General features: G+C 41.6%; 1 protein-coding gene across 1 annotated transcript in view; it reads left to right on the top strand.

The window, feature by feature from the left end:
* Nucleotides 1-24,034, top strand: part of ATRNL1 (attractin like 1) — a 1,015,273-nt gene that overhangs the window by 383,302 nt on the left and 607,937 nt on the right. Inside the window, exon 21 of the mRNA XM_060241568.1 lies at nt 2,034-2,086. Coding sequence (XP_060097551.1) covers nt 2,034-2,086 — 53 coding nt within the window. The remainder of the gene's footprint in view (nt 1-2,033; nt 2,087-24,034) is intronic.

Genomic DNA, 24,034 nt, shown 5'->3' with positions numbered 1-24,034 from the left:
AAGGATATTTGGTGGATCAAAAACTGGCTAATTAATAGGAAACAGAGTATAAATGGGCAATTTTCACAGTGGACGGTGGTAAGCAATGGGGTACCGCAGGGCTCAGTACTGGGTCTGATGCTTTTTAACTTGTTCATTAATGATTTGGAGTTGGAAGTAAGTAGCAAAGTGGCTAAGTTTGTGGATGACACTAAATTGTTCAGGGTGGTGAGAACCAGGCAAGGCAGGGCGAGTGGTTGTCAATGTGGCAAATGAGGTTCAGTGAGGCCAAGTGCAAAGTAATGTACATTGGGGCCAAATTCCAAACTATAAATACAATATCATCATGCCCCTGTATAAATTGATGGTGCGGCCTCATTTGGAGTATTGTGTTCAATTCTGGTCACCAGTTCTCTCTAAGCTGTGGAGTGTTGTGAGCATAATTTCTGTGATCTACTGGCATTATAATTGTGTGCTACTACATAAATTAGTTTGCTCTGGGGCCATTTTTCCTGAGCTAAGACAAAAATGTGTGAGCCAGGAATTAATAACTGTGAGCTAGCTCAGCTTAGAGGGAACACTGGACTAACCACACCTCAAAAAAGATATTATAGAATTGGAAAAAAGTGCAGAAAAGGGCATCTAGAATGATTAAAGTGTTGGAACACTTTCCCTTTGAAGAAAGATTAAAATGCTTGGGGCCCTTTAGCTTGGAGAAATGTCAATTGAGGGATGATAGGTTATATATGGGACAGAGAAGGTAGAGAAGGAAGTACTTTTCTCCCTTTCTCACAATATAAAAACTTGTGGGCACTCAATGAAATTGCTGAGCAGCCAGGTTAGAACAGATAGAAGGAAATACTTCTTTTACCCAGAGTAGTGTTGCCAAGTTCAATTCAAGAAATATCTGGGGACTTTGGGGGTGGAGCCAGGAGACATTGTGGTGGAGCCAGAAACAAGGGTGTGACAAGCATAATTGAACTCCAAGGGAGTTCTGGCCATCACATTTAAAGGGACAGCACACCTTTTTAAATGTCTTCCTTCCATAGGAAATAATGAAGGATAGTGGCACCTTCTTTTGGGGCTCATAGAATTGGACCCCCTGGTCCAATCGTTTTGAAACTTGGGGGGTACTTTGGGGAGAGGCACTAGATACTATACTGAAAATTTGGTGCCTCTGCCTCAAAAAACAGCTCCCCCAGAGCCCCCAAAACCTCCAGATCAATTCCCCATTATACCATATGAGAATCGATCTCCACATAGGGAATAATGAAGTGCTCAGCAGAACTAGTTACAGTGTACAGACCCCAGAAGAACCCAGTGCCACTATGACAGTTGCAAACTCAAGAGGACTGATGTCAAAGGCACCGACTAACTACAAATTCAAGCAAGGTGGTGGTAGCGAGGTTTGCAAATACTGTGCAAGAAAAAATGGGAAAGGGAACAAAAAAGAAAGCTGGCAAAAAAACCCCCTCTTGAAACTAACAAAACTCATTTGAAATTGACAAAAGCAGCAGAGAAAAAGAAACAATGTGAGGATGGAGGAGAAAAGGAATGGAAAGAAACCAGTCATAGGGAGCCTACAGATGCTGGCTCCCAGTCCTCTTGGTAATTCTTGAATATTTCTGGGATTTTTCTGAATCATTTTTTCAATTTTCTGAAAAAATCCTGGATATATTTGGGATGTCAACTATAACCCCTCCTCCCCAATACTAGTTAAGAAATAGAAGATTATAGTCTGTAGTACACAGTGGTCAGCTTTTAGCCTGTGTTTTGTACACTCTGCTCATAGTTCCTTACTGTAGCACTTTATTTTAAAAGGCATTTTTTAGCACTTATTGCTGCAAAACATTTTTCTATGAAGTAAAAGGAAATTTCTGGTAAAGTTTCCTTTGCCCAAATGTTGTTTTCCTGTTATCTAGATAAATTCATTTTTAAAATGTATAGTTTTGTTGGCAATAATTATTTTTTGTAAATCTAAGCAATGCAATAATTCATAATTTGATTATTAACAATTTTGGGTCCCCCTCCCCCTTTCTTTTCTTCTTCTGCAGCTGTGACTCAGAAAACAGGTACCTTGGTAATCCACTCAGGGGAACATGTTACTGTAAGTATTAATTTGTTTCATTATCCTCTGATCTTTCTCATTGTTTAATATATTTGCCAGTTTATCACTTCTGAGTGCAGACTGGGTACCATCTAATAATGCATTAATTGTAATGTGCCACATCTGGAAATTAAAAAAAAATGCCTCCATGCTCAGATATAATACTAAGTCTTAGGCAAGTTATTCTATCCAGACTTGTAGGATTACTATGAGAATAAAATGGGATAACACTGCACTGCCCTGAGCTGCTTGCAGAAATGTGAGATATAACTATGATAAATACCATCCGTATCTTATTCAGGGTTGCAGTAGCTATATGAGAGAAGTGATTATGATTCCCAAGAAAAAAAAAATCTAGACTGAGAGAAACTGAAAAAAACCCCAAAACTTGCTGGTCTAGGATTTGAAGCAGTGTTTTAATTGAGGTTGTACTGCTTTTCTAAATGTCACTTAGAATTTAAACTGAATAGAGAGTGAGAGTCATATCACTTTTTGTGATTTTGTGGCTGGTGCCTGTTATCAACCTATCAGACTTAAGGAACAGATTCTTAGTTGTACATCTAACCAGTACTATTTTGGCTAGGACTTGTGTATTTTGAGGGTTTGTGTTTTTTTGATCCAGCCTATTGAACTTTGCAGCCTGCAGGTTTTTATGAAAAAAAAAAGATTAGAATGCTTTTTATTAGATTTAAATTTCTAAATTCTCTGGATGTCATTATTTAGTATGACAAAATAGCAAATGCCAAGAAAAAGTATTTAAAAAGACAATTCATGTAGACATTGTAACAGAATGCTAATTATGTAATGCAGGTTTCTCAGATATCATCATGACTCCTAACAGCAAAACCTGGGTTTGTGGTTGTCTGTAAATATTTGAAGGATGGTGATGAGAGCTAAATAGGATACAAAACAATCTGTTTTCTCTCTGCAAATATTCTGGGTTTGTGATGATTTATTTTGCCCTAGGGTTTCCAGTTTTTACCTGGCTGCCAGTGGGGGGGTCTGTCCTTACACACACAAAGCACACATGGTGCAATGACATCACCCGGAAGCAGGCCTCAGATTCAGCAGGAGCTCACAGGAGCACAGCTCCTGAACCTTTCTGATGGTTCCCCCTCTTCCTCCCCACCTACCTTGTCCATTGAATAGTAGGTGCAGCTGCGTTAACAATCCATGGATTAGGAGAGCAGGAAGGCAGCCAGCCATCAGGGGCTTTGCCATACCCCCCAGCAGCCCTCATTAACACCTGGAGAAGCCAGTACCACCCTTTCTTCACTTCTTATGTGATTTTGGGCGACAGGTAGCTTGCTGGCCTTTTGACTGGGGGGAGCGGTCCAGGAGAGCCCCAAGCGAGTAAGGCTGCTTGGGTTGGCTGGATCTCTAGCCAGCCCAAGTAGATTTTGCTCACCCAGGGCTCTCTTTTCTTGTATTGGGTTGCTTTTGGTGGGGGGGGGGGGCGGCATATATCAATGAGATGGCCTATCCCAACAAGGTCTCATTTATGTCAGTTCTGGCCCTCATAACAAATGAGTTTGACACCCCTGTTCTAGAGACTGACCTTGGCTGACTATTCCTTCCTTCTCTACCATGATGGACAACAAAGCCTCCAAAAAGGTTCCAGAGTTGGGACCTAGAGGGAAAAAAAGAGAGTAAAAAAGACAAGCCATCCCTGCCTGAGTCCTCAGGCAAAGGGGAAGAGCAAACAAAGAGCACAGATGACTTACAAAGTACTGAAAGTGCCCATTCCTTCAGCCACCACAGCTCACTCCATTAGGAGTGCTACCACCAATGTGGCCCTTATTCGTCATGCAACAGTTGAAGAAAATTCAAAGTAGCAACTTGGATATTTTCTGTCTACCTTTTTTGAGCATTACAAAATCAACACCTACAGCTCAGTGGCTGCTGCCTTCAGAAGAAGAGTACTCAAGAACATTGTGAGCAATGATTACTTGACCAACCCCAGAAATGAAGACACTGCTCTGGGAGGTCCCAATCAAGATGTCCTCCATCTTAGAGGGAGAAAGGGCCATTGAATACTTACCATGAAGGGTTCTTCTCTTCTGAGAAAAAGAAGACATCTTGTCCCTCCTGGAGACATCTTGAAGAAACAGTAAAAGTTGGATCCCTTCTTGTCTTAACCCCTTACCTTATCTGTATCTGAGTATTCTTTGCTACTACAGCTGTCTTTCCCCCCTCCAATTATAGAAGTGGTACCTTATTCCAAACTGCTGTTGGAGTTACATAACTGGAGAGGGTGACTTCCACAAGGCTGGAGACAGGAAGCTGGAAAAAATAGTTCCTGCCTCCCTTAATGGATGGTGGAAATCACTCAATCAAGATGTCTTTCTTACTTCAGACCCTTCATGGTTAGTATCCAGTGGTCCTTTTTATTTTGGCTTTGATAAACACTGAAGCTACATCTTTCTCTGGAGCAGTTATATACACAAAGGGGCTGATCATGCCACATCCTAAGTGCTTTCCATTCTCACTGAAGAGACTACGTTGCTTATAATGATACAGGAAGGGATGAGATCTACACAACAAAAGATACATAGAATGAGTAGATGGATAAGCAGTTATTATGAGAGAATGTAACACACTGCAGACGCTAAAAGAGGTGAATTATTCAATAAAGTGGAAGGAAACCAAGTAATGACATGCAATTTAAAGATGCAAATTTTAAACTGAATAATGGAAACGTTCTTCTTAATACTATGTCCTGGTTTGGAGAACAGTTGTGCTTGATAAGACAGAGATCTCACCATCTCTCATATTGCTCATTTTTTCCATATAAAATATTTATATTTTAAAATAAAAATATATATATATAATGGAAGAATGTATATTCTGCTTACAGCTTTGCTTCCAAATCTAAATTCAGACTGGTCTTGAATATATAATTTATTTCAGTTAGATAATCTGAGTAGTGTTTAAATGAGTCATGTAAATGCCCTTAGTGAAGTATAAGTTTATTACTGTGGAGTTTGTTGCTTTCTAGGCCAGTGCCTATATAGAGCCTCTTGTGTTTTACAGCTAATGCTTCAATCCATTGGTTGACTTTGACTAGAACCATAGCTTCCATAATAGAGGTATTAAACCTGGATTGCAGAATCAGGAAGTTGTAAATAAGAAATCATAATTTCCTCTTTATGAGGATTCTGAAATCCTGTATGGAATGATGTAATTAATATCCAAATCCAAACCCCTTTATTGCATGGAAATAAAAAGTACAGCATGGCAAATTTACAGAGAGTTTCAGTTATAAAAGCCAGTCAAAAATCAAGAAGGAGAGCTAATCTTTTGCTCCCTGATTGTTATGGCAGCCAAAAGGTACTTTGCAACTAGGTTTATAATATGGGAACATCGGTCAGATATTAGAAAGAAAACTAACTTCGCCTCAGATAATCCATAAAGGTTAGACAGGATAGGTTTGATTATACAGTCCTTCACTTTCCTGTAAAAATCGCAATGAAGTAAGACATGACTGACTGTTTCGAGGTGCCTTCCATTATATGGGCAAAATCTTTCCTGATAAGGGATGTTAGCAAACCTCCCAGACAGTACCACTGAGGGTAAAACATTGAATCTTGCTAACATAAAGGAGCGGCGTAACTGGGGTGAAGTAATTTGGGAAAAGTATGCAGCAGGTAGTCCATAATCTGGAAAGATACCAAATGCTAAATGGGAGCAAGTTTTATGTTCAGAAGAACAAAGGGACTGTTTCTCAATATCTAAAATCCTCTGTTTCATAGTTCTGAATGCCTGTGTTTCACTTAACATAAAGAGGTTGTCCAGAGAGACACTTATTGAATTTATTTTCTTCTGGACTGACCCCTATTGGGGGCCTGGAGGATATTCAGAGAGGTGGCTGAATAAAGCCTGCCCCTGTCCTCTTAACTGGGTATTTCAAGGAAGCCTCCCACCCAAGTACTAACCACAGTCAACTCTGCTTAGTTTCCACGATCTGATGAGATCGGGCTTTCCTGGACTATCCAGGTGAGGTCTGTTTAAATAATTCTTAATCACATACTTTTGATACTTTTACATCCACGGTTCATTGAAATTTATGTCCCCTCTCTAAACAGCTGTAAGCTGAGATCTGTTATGTACTGATAAGTGATAACCATACTTCATACATCTACTTAAAACATAATTGATTGCTAAAACAATGGTACTAAAAATGAATGAAAAATTAGGAAGGTCATAATTGTGACTAACAGAAACCTAAGATACATTGAACTATATATGAAATGGTATTTATGAGTGATGTTTTGAATAAAGCTAATAGCAGTAGAATTAAACTTTGAATTTTCAGCAGACAAAGCAGCTTTATGGATAAAGCAACAATGGCACAGGACAATAATAAAAAAAAACAATGGATATTGACGAATCCTAGAAATGAAAGGAGGCATCCAGATTTCTGAATTAGTTCTTTTATATCAGCAACATCAATGCATGTGGTTTCAGAATCTGTGCTCTTGGGCATGAGTGTGTATGTTTCACGAACAGACGGTTTTAAAGTGATAGAGCAAAATTTGTTGGATCTGATGCCATTTGATGGTTTTAATGAATTCTGTTTAAGCTATAAACGAAGAGTGTAATGTCATTGATAATCATATTTTCAACAAAACAAGCTTTTAAAAATAAATTAAAAAGTGGAAACTTGTCAATTAGAGAGGAGAAAAAGATGTGAAATAAAGTTGTGACCTTTATTTGTCTGGAGAGATTTTAACTTTGTAAATAGAATATACAATCAATTGAATAGATGGCAGCTTCGAAATAGAGTCCATTATTTGAGAATCTAGCAATGAAGGGTGGGGATACTACAAGGTGGCACCCCCACACTCCAGGCCTGTAGCCAGAAAATTTTAGTTGGGGGGGTCCATGGAATAAAATTTCTGATGGAGGGGCCTCCCACTCTGGTGGCCCCCACTCTCCGCTGCTCTTGCGGATCCGATCTTCCTGCTCCCTCCACAGCACCTCCCACCCACCCACCAGGTGAAGTGCTGGCTACTGGGGCTCTTTCAAGCCCCCTATGATCAACTGATCAGCAGAAAAAGCCGCGCAGAGGTTGGTGCTCCTATATTGGCCTTCAGGTGCTCTCCAAACCAGCAAGCCACTGAAAAAGCGCCCCCCCGCCCCCTCTGCTTCCTACCTACTTCCCTCCCTGGGGCCTGGGCCTGGTGAGATCTACAGACTCCAGAGAAGCCTGCCTTGGAGTTACTAAAGGAAGCCTACATTTCCCAGGATCCCCTCTGTCCCTCTGATTGGGTTGCAAGGTTTTGGAGGGAAACTAGCCCAGAGAGGAGTGGGATCTGGAAAGAGAGCATAAAAGAGTCAAGCCCAGACAGGGTGTGTGCTTTCCTGAAGAGGCTGCAGGCAGAGAGGTTCTCTGTCTGAGAGGTTGCAGACAGAAGGAGAGCTCTCTGGAACCGGCAGCAGGGAAAGATCCCTCACCCAAGGGAAGGTAGTGAGTTTGGTATTAGAGCAGGAACTGTCTATCTAAATGCATCAGGGCTTTTGTTTATTTGCACCAACCTTTACTGTTTCATATTTCACTATAGCACTAAATCTTTGTCATACACTTATTGTTTTAGAATGCTAATAATAAACTTCTTTTGTTGTTATATTGCCTGGGTTCTCATGTCTCCTTGGTCACGATTAAGAAGATTTACTCATAAGGAAGACAGGGGTGGTTGGGTGCTCTGGACCCTTCCATGCAGACCCCTACCAGAGTGGTGGCAGCCAGTAGAAGGCCCTGCTCAGGCCTGTGCTAGAAGTTCTGGTGCCCCAGGCAGAACCCCACACCCCTGCCCCCCCCCCCAGGATGTCATTGGGCCATGCATGCTTCGCACTAACATTTGGCCCGCCCTTCTCCCACTTCAGAGGGAACCAGGAAGAGGCTGCCTCCTTCTTTATTGTGAAAGAAATAACGAGGTGGCCTCGGCTCCCTCTGAAGCAGGAGAGGGCTGGGCAAGGGGCAGGCTGAGCTGCACGTTCTTTCTTTGAGAACACGTAGCTTGGCCCACCCCTTGCCCAGCTCTCTCCGGCTTCAGAGGGAGCAAAGAAGGAGGCAGCCTCTTCCTGGCTCCCTTTGAAGTACGAGAGGGGTGGGGCAGGCCCTCTCCCACTTCAGAGGGAGCTGGGCAGGCACTGCAGGGGGCGGCGTGAGCGGGGAGGGGCCACCCACCCTGTGGCGAGGTGGCGCCCTATGTGGTCGCCTACCTTGCTGACTCCCACGCGCCAGCCCTGGCTCTGCTAGGACCCTGCTGTGTGACAGGAAGAAAGGAAGGCAAACAGAAAGATAGGCAGGAAGGTAGGCAGCCATTAGAAGCCTCTCTTTCACTCCCTCCTGTTTGCAGGAGGGGGGAAGCAAAAGGGATCCTTGCAATAGAGCCCTGCCTTTTATAGTGAACAGATGAGTGGGTCTGACCATCAGCTGCTTGCTTTAAGGCCTGGGCAGCCATTAGACGCCTCCTTGTTTACCTTGACTTCCAGAAAGCTTTTGATAAAGTTCCTCATCAAAGGCTCCTAAGGAAGCTCAAGAGTCATGGAGTAAAAGAGCAAGTCCTCTTGTGGATCAAAAACTGGCTAATTAATAGAGTGAGTATAAATGGGCAATTTTCTCAGTGGAGGGTGGTAAGCTGTGGGGTGCTGCAGGGCTTAGTAATGGGTCCAATGCTTTTCAACTTGTTTATTAATGATTTGGAGTTGGAAGTAAGCAGTGAAGTGGCTAAGTTTGTGGATGACACTAAAATTTTCAGCATGGTGAAAACCAGAGAGGATTGTGAGGCACTCCAAAGGGATCTGTCGAGGCTGGGTGAGTGGACGTCAACATGGCAAATGAGGTTCAATGTGGCCAAGTGCAAGGTAATGCACACTGGGGCCAAAAATCCTAACTATAAATTCAAGTTGATGGGGTGTGAACTGGTGGAGACTGACCAAGAGAGAGATCTTGGGGTCATGGTAGATAACTCACTGAAAATGTCAAGACAGTGTCCAACTTCAATAAAAAAGGCCAGCTCTGTGCTGGGAATTATTAGGAAGGGAATTGAAAACAAATCAGGCAGTATCATAATGCCCCTATATAAATTGATGGTGCAGCCTCATTTGGAGTTATGTGTAAAATTCTGGTCACTGCACCTCAAAGAAGATATTATAGCATTGGAAAAAGTGCAGAAAAGGGCAACTAGAATGATTAAAGGGTTGGAACACTTTCCCTATGAAGAAAGGTTAAAACATTTGAGGCTCTTTAGCTTGGAGAAGTGTTGACTGAGGGGTGACATGATAGAGGTTTACAAGATTATGCATGGGGTAGAGAAGGTAGAGAAAGAAGTACTTTTCTCCCTTTCTCACAATAGGAGAACTCGTTGGAACTCAATGAAATTGCTGAGCGGTTGAGTTAGAACTGATAAAAGAAATTACTTTGTTTTATTCATTTTGAAGGCTACTGGCGCTCAGTATTCTTAAAATAGTTCATTTGCCAGTCATGTTCATCAATGGTTCTTGATACCTCCGCTGTTTATTTTCTTCTTTATGGAGGTTTGGGTATCTGCAATCCCTATTACCATCTCCTCATCCCAGTATTAGGAGCCCCGTGGTGCAGAGTGGTAAAGCTGCAGTACTGCAGTCCAAGCTCTCTGCTCATGACCTGAGTTTGATCCTGGTGGAAGCTGGGTTCAGGTAGCCGGCTCAAGGTTGACTCAGCCTTCCATCTTTCCGAGGTCAGTAAAATGAGTACCCAGCTTGCAAGGGGGGGATGTGTAGATGACTGGGAACAGCAACCACAGTGATAGTAAGTTTAACTTTCAGTCCAATGGAAAGTTACCTCTAAAGTGTACCAAAGCTGTAATATTTGATTTCAAAAGAGGAAACTTTTCAAAAATGAGGTAATAGTAAAAAGGAGGGTGACAGGGAAACACAAGAGAGTCAAATTCTTAGAAGATGCTTGGAATCTCTTTAGAACCACACTAATTGAAGCCTGTTCCACAGGTTAGAAAAGGCACTGCCAAGTCTCAGAGAATGCCTGAATTATTAACAATGCAAGTCAAGGAAGCTATAAAAAGTAAAGAGCCTTCCTTTAAAAAAGTGGAAGGTCTGCCCCAATGAGTTGAACAGAAGGGATTGCAGGTTTTGGCAAAAGAAATGTAAGTTAATAATTAGGTTTGCAAAAATAAATTTTTAGCAACAGGTAGCTAAAAGCATCAAAATGATATTATAGGCTAGTGGGATCTGAACTTGCTGAGACTAAGAGGGAAAAAAATCTTGGAGTCATAGCAAACTCTATGTCAGGGTTTTTAAGGAAAGGGATTGAATATAAAATGGCCACTATTATAATGCTCCTGTATAGATCTATGGTGTGGCCTCATTTGGAATACTGTGTACATTTCTGGTCACTGTATATCAAAAAGGACATCACAGCCCTGACCTGGATAGCCCATGCAAGCCTGATCTTGTTAGATTTCAGAAACTAAGCAGAGCTGACTGTGATTAGTACTTGGATGGGAGACTTCCCTGAAATACCCAGTTGGGAGGACAGGGGTAGGCTCTATTCAGTCACCTCTCTGAATATCCTCCAGGTCCCTCATAGTGGTCAGTCACCAGGAGTCGACATAACTTCCAGTTGCATGCACGCCCCCCCCCCCAAAAAAAAAAAAATCTCAGAGCTGTACAGAAGGCGGCAACTAAGATGATTAGGCTTTGGAGCACCTTGCCTATGAGAAGAGGCTGAAGAAAGAGTCCAGGACTTTTCAGTTTAAAAAATAGATGATTAAGGGGGGACACGATAGTGGGGTGGAGAGAGCTGACAAACATTTTTCTCCCTTGCCAAAACTACTAGAACTCAAGGGCATCCAATGAAGCTGATGTTCATTAGATTCTTAACAAACAAAGGGAATATTTCTTTACACAGAGAGTAATTAAAATGTGGAATTCACTGCCAGAGGATGTAGTGATGGCCACAGGAATAAACAGCTTTAAAAGGGCATTAGACATTTGTGGAGGATAGGTCTATCAGTGACTACTAGTAATGGTGACTAAGGGGAACCTCCACATTCAGAGTCACTAACAGTCTGAATCCCAGAGCCAGGAGGCAATATCAGGGAAAGGCCTAAGCCTCTATGCCCTATTGTTGGCCCTCAGGAGGAACTGATTGGCTACTGTGTGAGACGGGATGCTGAACTGATCCAGTGGGGCTCTTCTTAATGTTCTTATGTTCCTATGACTTAAGGCAGTGGTCCTCAACCTTTTTGGCACCAGGGACTGGTTTTGTGGAAGACAGTTTTTCCACAGACCGGGGGAGCGGGGAAAGGTTTCAGGATGATATACAATTGTGTACTTTATCTCTATTATTACATTGTAACATATAATGAAATGACACAATTCATTGCCCAGTTGCTAACAGGTCCATGGCCTGAGGGCTGGGAACCCCTGACTTAAGGTGATCCTGTAGGGCAGGGGAGGCCAACGGTAGCTCTCCAGATGTTTTTTGCCTACAACTCCCATCAGCCCCAGCCATTGGCCATGCTGGCTGGGGCTGATGGGAGTTGTAGGCAAAAAACATCTGGAGAGCTACCATTGGCCACCCCTGCTGTAGGGTGTTCAAGGCAAGAGACAGAGGAGGGTTGCCATTGGCTGCCTATGCATAGCAACCTTGGACTTTCTTGGTGAACTCCTATTTAAGTACAAGCTAGGGTCACTTTGTCTTAGCTCTTGGTATCTGATAAGATCAAGTTAGCATGGGCCACCCAGGTCAGCTTGCTCACAGAAGTTAAAAACATTCAAATGACTGAAATCAAAGTGCTTGTTACTCAAATACTGTTTATGTTTTAAAAAAAAAAAACTCTTGAAAGTAGCATCTGTTTACGCATGCAGGTATTTAAATATATGCACTTTAATATTTTATGAATGAAGAAAAGTATTTATTCTTTGCTTATTGAATAAAGAGTAATAGAAAATCCTATCAAACACTAGGTGGCAGCCTTGTCATACTTAAATGACTTTGTTGAACTCATGTTTTGGAGAAATTATTTTTGACTAAAACTTAGAAATACTGACATTAGCAGAAATCACTTTTAATCAATGATGTTGAAATATCAAGTCAGGAACAAAAACTGATGCCTTTGGCTTTGGAAACAACATTAGTGGTTCAGAGAGCTGTGAGAAATGGCCCTCCAATTTGATTTTCTGTTATGGCCTTTTTACTGTTAGTTTTCTTTAGGGGTCTAATTTGTTTAAACTAAATACCTACTGTAATTGTAAAGCTGTCATGCTTGACTTAGAATAATGGGTTTCAGCAATTATATCTGACACTAATTGACTTTGCAGATTGAGGCTATTTTTATTATTGTTAAACGTAGAAGTTATAGTCAACACAAACTGTCATTGTGTTTTCAATATTTGGGACTGTAAGAATAAATGCTGCCTAAAATTATCTCTAATATTTAAGGAGGGCTGGTGGAACAATTGTCTTGAACAGTAGTGTCAATACATAATGTTGGAAAATACACATTTCACATATTTTTTAAAAAATATTCCTTTAAATCAAAGAAAGCCAATGCATAAGGGCTTACAGAACCATATACTCTTGTGTTCCACTGCTCTATGAATCTAATTTTGTGCATGGATGTTTGATTGGGGTTTCCCCATCTCTCATACATAAGTCATTTCTTAAAATAAAAAGACCAGAATCTAGATTGAGGGTGTGCGATCAGTATAAACCAAGCCAAAACATATGCAATAAACACTTTATTGGTTTTTATTGGGTATTTTCTCAGCCGTTTACTGAGTAGACTGCTGATTTGGCTATCTGAAAATGGCTGGATTCAGTATATTCAAGATTCTTCAGGGCTGTCAGATAGCTAGTCTTTAAAAGGATTGCTTCCCCTTTAAACACCTTCTTGTCACTTCAAAGCTCACTCACAGCATGGCTTTTTGCCAACCATGCCATAAGTGAACTCGAAGCAGTGAGTTCTCCATTATAACCTATGGGGACCATTATAGTCCACCCTAACCTAAAAAAAGTAAAAATGTGGAAAGATTGTAACTTAAGTTGTGCCATAATAAAATTCCCATTAAACCACTGAAAAAATAGCATAAAACCATTTTATGATTTCTCTCATGTAAATATTTTGCTTGAATCCATAAACCCATTTCTACAATTTGGTCATGTAAAATTATTTTGAAATCACACTGTACACAATGCTCAAATTCTGTTCTCCTAAGGTTAAAAGAAGCAGCCTGATAGATAAGACCAGCAACACACCTCATCAAACATTCTGTTTCTCATCTTGGCCAACCAGATACACCTGCAAGGCCTATAAGCACAGAAATTCTTCTTTATGCTTGCTCCCCAGGAAATAATATTCAGAATATATAATATGCCTGTGAATTTGGAGGTTCTATTTAACTATCATGGCTAATAATAAGTGATGGAGCTATCCTCCTTGAATTTGTCCAATATCTGTTCAAAGCCATCTGAATCTAGTCATCGTCACTAAATCTTGTATTAGTGAATCCCATAAAGTATGCATTCATTGTATGTAGGAGCACTCCCCCCCCTCACCCCGAATCTACATCATTGGATATCCTTTAGTTCTAGCATTATGGAGAGGTAGAAAAATCCTCTTTATCCACTTTTTATGTTCTGTACACAGTTCTATAAACTTCAGTCATGTTCCCCATTAGTCATTTTTTTAAAATAGTGCCTTTCTTTATAGAAAAGGTGGTCAAATAATTTAATAGTTTTGGTGGCCCCTTTCTGGAACTTTTCTGGCTTGGTGATACCTTCTTGAATTGGCCAAAATTGAACAAATTATTTTAAATTTATGCACATCATACATTTATAGAAGAGTATTACAATACTGACCTTTGTATTTCAGTGCCTTTTCTAATAACCCCCAACATGGAATTTGCCTAGCCTTGCCAGTTCCCAGGTCTCAGCAGGGTTGTGGTAGAGTCTAAAGAGGGCAGGGTTTGGGGAGGGGAGAGACCTATTTGTTGTGGCTGGATGATTATGCACCAGTAACATACTTTCAGTCTAAACTACCTCACAGGGTTGTGGTGTGGACAAAAGGTGAAGAAGATAATAATATGAGTTTCTTTGTTTCTCACTGTGGAGAAAAGTGGGATATAAATGAAGTAAATAAATAATAAATATAGCAGAAGATGGGAGGCAGATAAAGGTAGGATGCTGAATGTCTAAGAAGGAAAGAATGAAGCAGGGAAAGGGCAGGAGATATGGGAGCTGCCATGGAGAGGGGAAGAGGAAATACTGGGGGGGTGGGGGTATGGAGGAAAATGAGGTGCCACACCCCACAAGTGCTTGAGAGTTCCCTACCATGTAAGTCGGTTTGGCCCAGTGGCTGGCACCATACAACTGGGCCACAGTTTTCCTAGGTAGAGGCTGCCTGGGGGGAGAGGGACAGCTTAAGACAGAAGGACAGATAAAAGTAGGGTGACTGTTGGGTGGGAAGGAAATAGGGTTGCCAGCTTTTGGTTAGGGGGAGGGACAGTGGCTCAGTGGTAGAGCATCTGCTTGGGAAGCAGAAGGTCCCAGGTTCAATCCCTGGCATCTCCAAAAAAGGGTCCAGGCAAACATGTGTGAAAAAAACTCAGCTTGAGACCCTGGAGAGCCGCTGCCAGTCTGAGAAGACAATACTGACTTTGATGGACCAAAGGTCTGATTCAGTATAAGGCAGCTACATATGTTCATGTTCAAATCCTAGAGCTTGAGGGGTGAGCTTGAGGGGTGAGGTTGAGGTGTGAGGTTGAGGTTGAGGTTGAGGGAGATCTCAGAAGGGTATAATGTCATTGACTCCACCCTCCAAAATAGCAATTTAATCCATTGCAATTCGGCTTGCCAGCCTCCAAGTGGAGACTGGAGTTCACCCAGAATTACACTGTTTGCCAGATGACAGAGATCAGGTCCCCTTGGAAAAAAGGACTTTGGAGTGTGGGCTCTATGGCATTATATCCTGTTGGTTGCTTTCCTCCCCAAATCTTGCCCTCCCAAATCTTCACTCCCAAATCTCCAGGCATTGCCCAATATGGAGATGGCAATGAAAAGGGGGAACTAATTCTGTAGTTGGGAGCTCCATTGTGATTCCGTGCCCCATCAGACCCGTGCCCCTCCTGGCTTATTAAATCCTGCCAGAGGGAGTTCAGGTATCCTATACGGGATATCATAAATAGATCCCTCATGGAAGGGCAATTTCCAACACCTCTTAAGGAGGCAGTGGTCCACCCCCTTTTAAAAAAACCAACACTGGATCCGGCCGAATTGGCACACTATCGGCCGGTCTCGAATTTACCCTTTTTGGGTAAACTTATTGAAAGGGCAGTGGCGTTGCAATTACAGAGCTTCCTGGAGGATGCTTCCGTCCTTGATGCCCATCAGTCGGGCTTCCGCCCGGGTCATGGAACGGAGACAGTGCTGGTTGCCCTAGTGGATGATCTCCAGCGGCATCTGGACCGAGGCGGCTCGGCAGTACTGATGTTGTTAGACCTATCGGCAGCGTTCGATACGGTCGACCATCAGGTGCTGACTTGCCGTCTCGCCGACGTGGGGATTCAGGGGTTGGCTTTACAATGGCTTACCTCTTTCCTCACGGGTCGGGGACAAAGAGTGGCGATTGGGGGTGAACTGTCCCAGAGGTACCCGCTGGACTGCGGAGTCCCTCAGGGGGCAGTTCTCTCCCCGATGTTGTTTAACATCTACATGCGCCCTCTTGCCCAGATTGCCCGGAGATATGGGCTGGGTTGTCACCAGTATGCAGATGACACCCAGCTCTATCTACTTATGGACGGCCGGCCTGCCTGTGTCCCAGAAAACCTGGACCTGGCATTGCAGGCTGTATCTAGATGGCTCAGGCTGAGCGGGCTGAAGTTAAATCCATCGAAGACAGAGGTCCTCTGCCTGGGTCGCCGTGGTCCGGGGAGGGAAATTCCCTTACCGGCCCTTGATGGTGTGCCTCTGTCAGCGGCGCACAGGGTTAGGAGCCTGGGGGTGCTATTGGAGCCTACCTTAACTATGGAGGCCCAGATAGCGGCCACTGCCAAGTCCGCATTTTTTCATCTTAGGCGGGCAAGGCAGTTGGCTCCTTTCCTGGAGGACGACGACCTGGCAACAGTGATCCATGCAACGGTCACCTCGAGGTTAGACTACTGCAATGCCCTCTACATGGGGCTGCCCCTGTGCCGAACCCGGAAGTTGCAGCTAGTGCAGAATGCCGCTGCCCGGCTGTTTTTAGGGCTCCCTAGATGGGAGCACATTCAGCCGGGGCTTCGGGGACTGCACTGGCTGCCGATAACATATCGAGTTCGGTACAAGGTGCTGGTTATGACCTTTAAAGCCCTTTATGGCCTGGGACCTGCCTACCTTAGGGACCGTCTCTCCCCACATGTTCCTCAGAGAGTGCTGAGATCGGGGTCCCAAAACCTCCTTACAATCCCTGGGCCAAAGGAGGCCCGTCTGAAAGTGACCAGAGACAGGGCCTTCTCGATTGCAGCTCCCTGTTGGTGGAATCAGCTCCCGGAAGAGGTGAGGGCCCTGCGGAGCCTTGAACAGTTCTGCAAGGCCTGCAAAACAGTCCTCTTCCGGCTGGCATATAATTAATTGCTATCAGAATGCCTGAACACTCCAATCTATAACACCAGATTATTTAATACTGGAATATTGAAGAATTGATTTAAGGAAGATTAGCATAGTACATATTGTAGTAAGTTTTATGTGTTTTTATGTATTTTATATGTATTTTATATATTTTATTGTATAATTATAATTATTAATCTATCATGAATGTATTTAAATGGATTCTGTTGGTTTTTATGTTGTAAGCCGCCCTGAGCCCACCTCGGTGGGGTAGGGCGGGATATAAATCGAATAAAATAAATAAATAAATAAATTCCAAGACATCTCCATGCTCCATCTAAAGATAAGCAACCCTAGAAGGAAAGAAGGGAGCAGGAAAAGGAGAGAGGTTATGGGCACTTTCAGGAAAAGGAAAGGAAATAGTAGAGGAGGGGAAAATGAGATTCCTCCTGCAAGTCCTTGTGGGTTCCTGCTTGTCTGCTACTATATCGTATGCCTGCTAAGTTTACTCAGGTGTGTTTGGTGACAGATTTTGTCAAAGATTTGTCAAGTTGGGGGGGTTTTTGCAAGTCCAAGTATGTAATATCTGTCAGATCACTACTTATATTTAATCATTCTTAATGTACGTCAAAGTTTGTGAAACAGGAATTCCCTTTGTAAAAGCAATGCTGATTTTTTTCTTGTAGAATGTACTTCCTTGTGCTTAGGAACTCTATTTTGGACAAGTTTCTACCCATGTAAAATTTAAACAACCAAAATTATTGTACAGTTTGATGCCTACTTCTTTAGAACTTTACATGCTGAGAACATTCTAGAGATTATGCTTATCATTACTTTTGAAGATTAAAATGTGCAAAAAATATGGTAGTGACTGTAATTTGTTGAGGAAGATGGATTTGTTCACATAATAAACCAGAGTGAAACCTATGCTTTAATATAGTATTTAACTACCGTCGATCCAGTCATAATACTTCTGGGTATATAATTTTTGTGTGTGTTTTAGGAAGGGTGTTTTGTTTTTTGAACTGGTTTTGCAATATGATAGCAGTAGGAATAAGGCCCATTGTGGGAGGAAATGCAACATAGTCTAGAAAGATGCTCTAGCCCCCCTGCTGTCTTCCCACTCACTCACTTAAGTGAAGACTCCGCCCAATTTTGGTGTCTTCCCACCCATCCAAGGCAGCCATTTTCTGTAGGGGAATTGTTCTGACTTCAGCTTTTCATCTTCTCCTCCCGACGCAGCCTCTACTTAGGAAAAGTACATTCTTTCTCCACAGCGTGGACCAAAGCAGCTTACATCATTCTTCTCTCCCTCTTTTGAACTGCACAACAACTCTGTGAGGTAAGTTAGGCTGAAAGGCTATGATTGGTCTGAAATCACACTGTAGACCAAAGCAGGAGGGACACAACCTGAGCAGGGTATAATGACACGGATTCCACCCTGCAAAGCAGCCACTTTCTCCAGGGGAGCTGATTTCTGCCATCTGGAGAGCAGTTGAAATTTTGAGTGATCTCCAGCTCAAACCTGGCAATAACAGTTCTCCATGAGGAAGTGGCTGGTTTAGAGGGTGGAGTCTATGGCACAGTACCTGGTTTAGGTCCTACCGCTCTTCAAACTCCACCCTCTCCATGCTCTATCCCTCAAATCTCAAAAAATTTCCCAATTTGGAGTTGGCAACTCTTTCCCAGTCAACCATCACTTGTTTTTATATATGTACAGAAGATAAAAAAATCAAAAAGGTGAAATGTACAGATGATGTGACGGCTTGTGGCACAATTTAGCTTTTATGTGTCTTTCAGACAGCAGTATTTTTGCCCCCATGGTATATTCTGCGATCTTAGTGACATTGTTCTGAGGTCACTCAGCATCTGGATTCAAACCTGGGTCTCACAGATCCTACTGTGACAGTCACATGCTATCAGCCTGACTTGCCCTACTGAATTGTTGTAAAGATAAAACAATGGAGAGGAGATCAATGTAAACTGCTTTGTGTCCTCACTGGAAAGAAAGATGCAGTATAAATGAATTAAACAAAAGTAAAGTAAGTCTGATAATCAGTCCCTCATTGCCAATTCTATTATTGAAAAAGTACAGAAGTTTTTACAATATTCACCTTACAGGAGCCCCCAAAGCCCTGTTTTTAGAAGTTAAGTGAATTCTAAAAAACATCAGCAAATCATGAAAACATCCCAAAGTAAACTGACAGAATATTTCTAAACTACATTAAAGCCATGTAATAGTGTATCACTTTTTAAAAGGGAAAGAATATGACTTTCATATTCAAGCAGCACTTGGAATAATGTTTTACTGCAATAACTACCGCTCTGGAGACTTAAGTTTGCCCTTTGTGTTTTGGAGTTCTGGACATTTGTGGCCTATGGTAAAACATTTAAGAGGTGAAATGTTAATGCATACTTTATAGGGATTTGACTGGAACAATGGGTTTATTCCCTGTTGGATACAAGCACAAACTTCCCATTAACCTTTTTAGAGCCATGTGTGCTCATCAGAAAGGGAATTGCTCCTTTTAAAATTAAGCAACTATAGGGAAATTAAACTGTTGCTTCAAATTGTATCTCACTTAAATGTTTTTCTGATTAAAACAATTTTTATTTAGTAACATATGGTAACAATATCTTATTCCTGCATCACTAATAACTTATTTTTATCTATCCCATATATTACTTTCTAACCACCCCTCCCCCCGTTACTTGACCTCCGCCGGTGTTATTTTCTTATAATACTAATATTAAAGGGTACCCTTAACTAATAAAAACAAAAATTTACATTCTTCTTTCTTCTAAGACTTAATCATTATCAAAAATTGTCCAATGTCCTTTTATTTTCCACTCTTTCTCTACATATCTTCTGAACTTTTTCCACTCCATCTTAAAAAACTTCTAAATCATAGTCTCTTAAAATTCTTGTTAATTTGTCCATTTCACTCCATGTCATAACTTTTACAATCCAATCCCATTTCTCTGGTATTTTTTCTTGCTTCGACAACTGCACATATAATGTCCTAGCAGCTGAAAGCAAGTACCAAATTATAGTTCTATCTTCTTTTGGAAATTTTTCCATTTGTAATCCCAACAGAAAAGTCTCTGCAATTTTCTTAAATTCATATCCCAAGATCCTAGAAATTTCGTGTTGAATCATCTGCCAATACTTTTTTGCTCTTTCACAAGTCCACCACATATGGTAGAAAGAACCTTCATGTTTTTTACATTTCCAACATCTGTCTGGCATCTTTTGTTCATCTTTGCCAACTTTTTAGGAGTCATATACCATCTATACATCATTTTAAGACAGTTCTTTTTAATACTATGACAAGTCAAAAGCTTCATAGAGTTCTTCCACAAATATTTCCAAGTTTCCATCTGTATTTCTTTATTTACATTTATTGCCCACTTAATCATTTGAGATTTCACTACTTCATCTTCCGTAGACCATTTAAAAAGTAATTTATATAGTTTTGAAATTAATTTTTCATTGTCTCCAATCAGAACTCTTTCCATTTCTGTTTGCTCTTTTCTTATTCCTTCCGTTTTAATATCATTATCCACCAAGCTCTTTATTTGTTGCATTTGGAACCAATCATATTTATTATTCAGCTCTTCAGCAGTTTTCAATTTTATTTTGCCACTTTGTATTTTTAATAGTCGATTATATGACAACCACTTTTCTTCACCCGTCTCAGCTGTTATTTTTATTACTTCTGCTGGCACTATCCATAACGGTTTTCTCTCATCTCCATATTTCTTATATTTCATCTATGTATTTAGCAAATTATTTCTCCATGCTAAGAGTTTTTTGTTTAAAAGCATCATCCATTCTTTTATCCACACGAAACAAACTACTTTGTGATATAATTTTAAATCTGGGAATTAGAATCCGCCTCTCTCTTTTGCATCTGTTAAAATTTTCATTTTAATCCTTGGTTTCTTCCCAGCCCATACAAACTCTGAAATTTTTCTTTTGCCATCTATTAAATTGTTTACTGTCTTTCACAATCAGGATAGTTTGAAACAAATACATTATTCTTGGTAGAATATTCATTTTAATTGCAGCTATTCTGCCCAGCAATGACAAATTAAGTTTATTCCATTTTAACATATCTTCATCCATTTTACGCCATAGCTTCTCATAATTATTTTTGAACAAATCAATATTCTTCATTGTTATCTCCACACCCAAATATTTTACCTTAGAGGTAACTTCACAACCCGTTAGCCTCTGCAATTCCTTTTGCTTATTTACTTGCATATTTTTACATAGAAGTTTTGATTTTTCTTTATTGATACAATGTCCCGCCAATTCCCCATATTCTTGTATTTTAGCTAACAACAAAGGTGTGACTTGTATGGGATTTTCATTTATAGACATTATATAATCTGCAACTGCTCTATATTTGTAAATAAATCCTTTAACTTTTAATCCTTCTATTTCTTTATCTTCTTGGATTTGCATCAGTAAGATTTCAAGAGTCATTATAAACAACAGTAGGGAAAGCGGCAGCCTTGTCTTGTACCTTTGCTAATTATCATATCTTCTGTAAGATCTTCATTTATACATAGCCTTGCACGTTGTGCAGTATATATATTGCTTTTATCATCCTTATAAAGTTTCCCCCCAACTCCATTTTCTCCATTACTGCAAACATAAAGTCCCAATTCAAATTCTCAAATGCTTTCTCTGCATCTGCAAAGAATAATGCTACTTCCTTTTCTGGATGTCTTTCATAATATTCTACATAATTTACAACAGTTCTGATATTGTCTCTTATTTGCCTTTTGGGGAGAAACCCCGCTTGATCTTCCTTTATAAAATTTGTCAAATGTTGTTTAAGCCGTTCTGCCAAGATTCTTGTGTATATTTTATAGTCATTTTTTAATAGTGGGATTGGACTGTAATTTTTTACATTCGTGGCATTTCTATCTTCTTTAGGTATCAAGGAACAGTCCTAATATTGTCTCTTATTTGTCTTTTGGGAAGAAACCCTGCTTGATCTTCCTTTATAAAGTTTATCAAATGTTGTTTAAGCCGTTCTGCCAAGATTCTTGTAAATATTTTATAGTCATTATTTAATAGCGAAATTGCCCTCTTGATAAGTTTGCCCAAAAAGGGCAAGTTCGAGACCGGCCGGTAGTGTGCCAATTCGGCCGGGTCTAATGTTGTGTTTTTCAAGAGAGGGCGGACCACCGCCTCTTTAAGCGGTGTTGGAAAGTGCCCCTCCCTCAGGGATCTATTTATGTTATCCTATACAGGATATCTAAGCTCCCACTGGCAGGATTTAATCAGCCAGGAAGGGCATGGGTCCAAACTGCAAGTTGTTGGGCGTGCAGATAAGAGGATCCTGTGAACTTCCTCCAGGCTGAGAGCACTGAAACCATCCAGAACATGATCCGAAGACAGGCACGGTGCCTCAGGTTCGAAAACTGTCTCTAATATGGCAGGGAGGTCGCGGCGGAGCGACGCGATCTTATCCACAAAAAAATTCGCAAAAACCTCACAGCCAATCTCAAAATGTTAGAATTTGGTCTGCCTTGTGGCAGCATTGTAAAATTCTGAATTATATTGAATAGTTGTGCCGGGCGTGAAATTGCGGATGCAATCTTAGCCACAAAGTATGTTTTCTTTGCGGTTTTGACTGCCATCTCATAGGACTTCATAATCTCTCTATAAGATGTTCGAGTCGCTTCGTCTCGAGTATGCCGCCATTGCCTCTCTAGTCATCTGAGTCCCTGTTTTAATTGCTGCAACTCTTGGTTATACCAAGGTGTTGGCTTTAAATGTGGGCTCAGAGGACGCCTAGGTGCGATCTCATCGATGGTTCTGGAGAGCCTATCATTCCAAGACTCCACCAGATCATCCAAGGCATCTCCAGGGGGCCAGGGATCCCGTAGCACTGTCAGGAACCATTCTGGGTCCATCAGGCTTCACGGGCGAGCTAGAATACGCTCTCCGCCTAAACAGGTTTGTGGTGGCACATCCACACGAACCTTGAGGGCATAGTGATCCGACCATGGCACTGCTTTAGCAGTAATATCATTCACTAAAACTCCCGCCGCGAAGACCAAGTCTAACATGTGCCCTGCCTGATGGGTGGGTGTTGTAACAATTTGGGAGAGTCCCAGTGTCGCCATGGATGACACCAGGTCCATCGCCCGATTGGAGGCCGTGTCATCGGCATGAACATTGAAGTCACCCAAGACCAGAAGCCTTGGGCACTCCAATGCCCAGCCCACCGCGGCCTCCATCAGGGATGGTAAGGCACCAGCCGGTGCATTAGGCGGATGGTACACAGCCAGATCGCCAACCCCTCCCCAACGTCCCACATCAGACCGGCACATTCAATGCCCTTGATCTCCAGGGCCAGGAGAGCCTGAAAGGAGTAAGCCTCTCGTATGAATAGTGCCACTCCTCCCCCCACCCGCTAGTCCACGATTGGTGAAAGACCGAGTATCTCAGGGGGGGCATCTGGGTGAGAGCTACAGTCTCCCCATTGCACACCGAGGTGTCGGTCATGCATGCCAGGTCCACGTCCAGCTCTAGCAGGAATTCCCGAAGGGTAGCTGTCTTATTATTGATGGACCTGGCATTACATAACACCAGTGACAGAGGCGAGTAATTTTGCCTGGCCCCACTACCTGTCACCGTCGGGATGGGATGCAGGCTGGAAGGTGGCCGAGCACTGTCATGTCTCAGCCTCCTTCCCTTATAATTCTGCCTGTTCCCACCGTCATACCTTCTCCTCCCCAGGAGTACAGAAATCCCCAGGCCCGTCATTTCCTAGTGGTGGCCACCAGCCCCTCGACTGGCAGAATAGTTATACCTAGTCCCAGTAACAACTTTTTTTTGCATTTAATATTTCTACCACTACAAATCTTCCATATTTATCTTTAAACACTAATTTCGGGTCCAATTCTTGTTTAATATAAAAAAACACTCCCCTTTTCTTCTGTTCAGCCAATGCATGAAATTCTAGTCCAAACTGCTTATTCCATAAAAATTTGTAATCCTTTTGTTTGATATGTACTTCTTGTAAGCAAACTATATTACAAATTTGCTTTTTAATCCAATGAACTGTTGCCTTTCTTTTACATTCCAGGGTAATAATTTGTAATCCATCATGGTGCAAATTCTTTATGTTCTTCATAAAATCCACGCAGTTCCTTTGTGCTTGTAATTGTAATCCTTTTTCCTTGTAGCTCAAAGCTCAAACCTTCAGGTATTATTCATCTATACCTCATTTCATTGTCCTGTAATTTTTCTGTCAATTTCTTATATGCTCTTCTGTCATTTATCACTTGTCTTGGGAACACCTTCATCATTCTTACTCTGCTGCCTCCCACTA

Source organism: Heteronotia binoei, chromosome 6, assembly GCF_032191835.1.
Source record: "Heteronotia binoei isolate CCM8104 ecotype False Entrance Well chromosome 6, APGP_CSIRO_Hbin_v1, whole genome shotgun sequence".
In the NCBI taxonomy this organism is placed as follows: Eukaryota; Metazoa; Chordata; class Lepidosauria; order Squamata; family Gekkonidae; genus Heteronotia; species Heteronotia binoei.
Note: the sequence above shows the minus strand (reverse complement) of the source record. Positions and strands in the feature narration are given on the sequence as shown.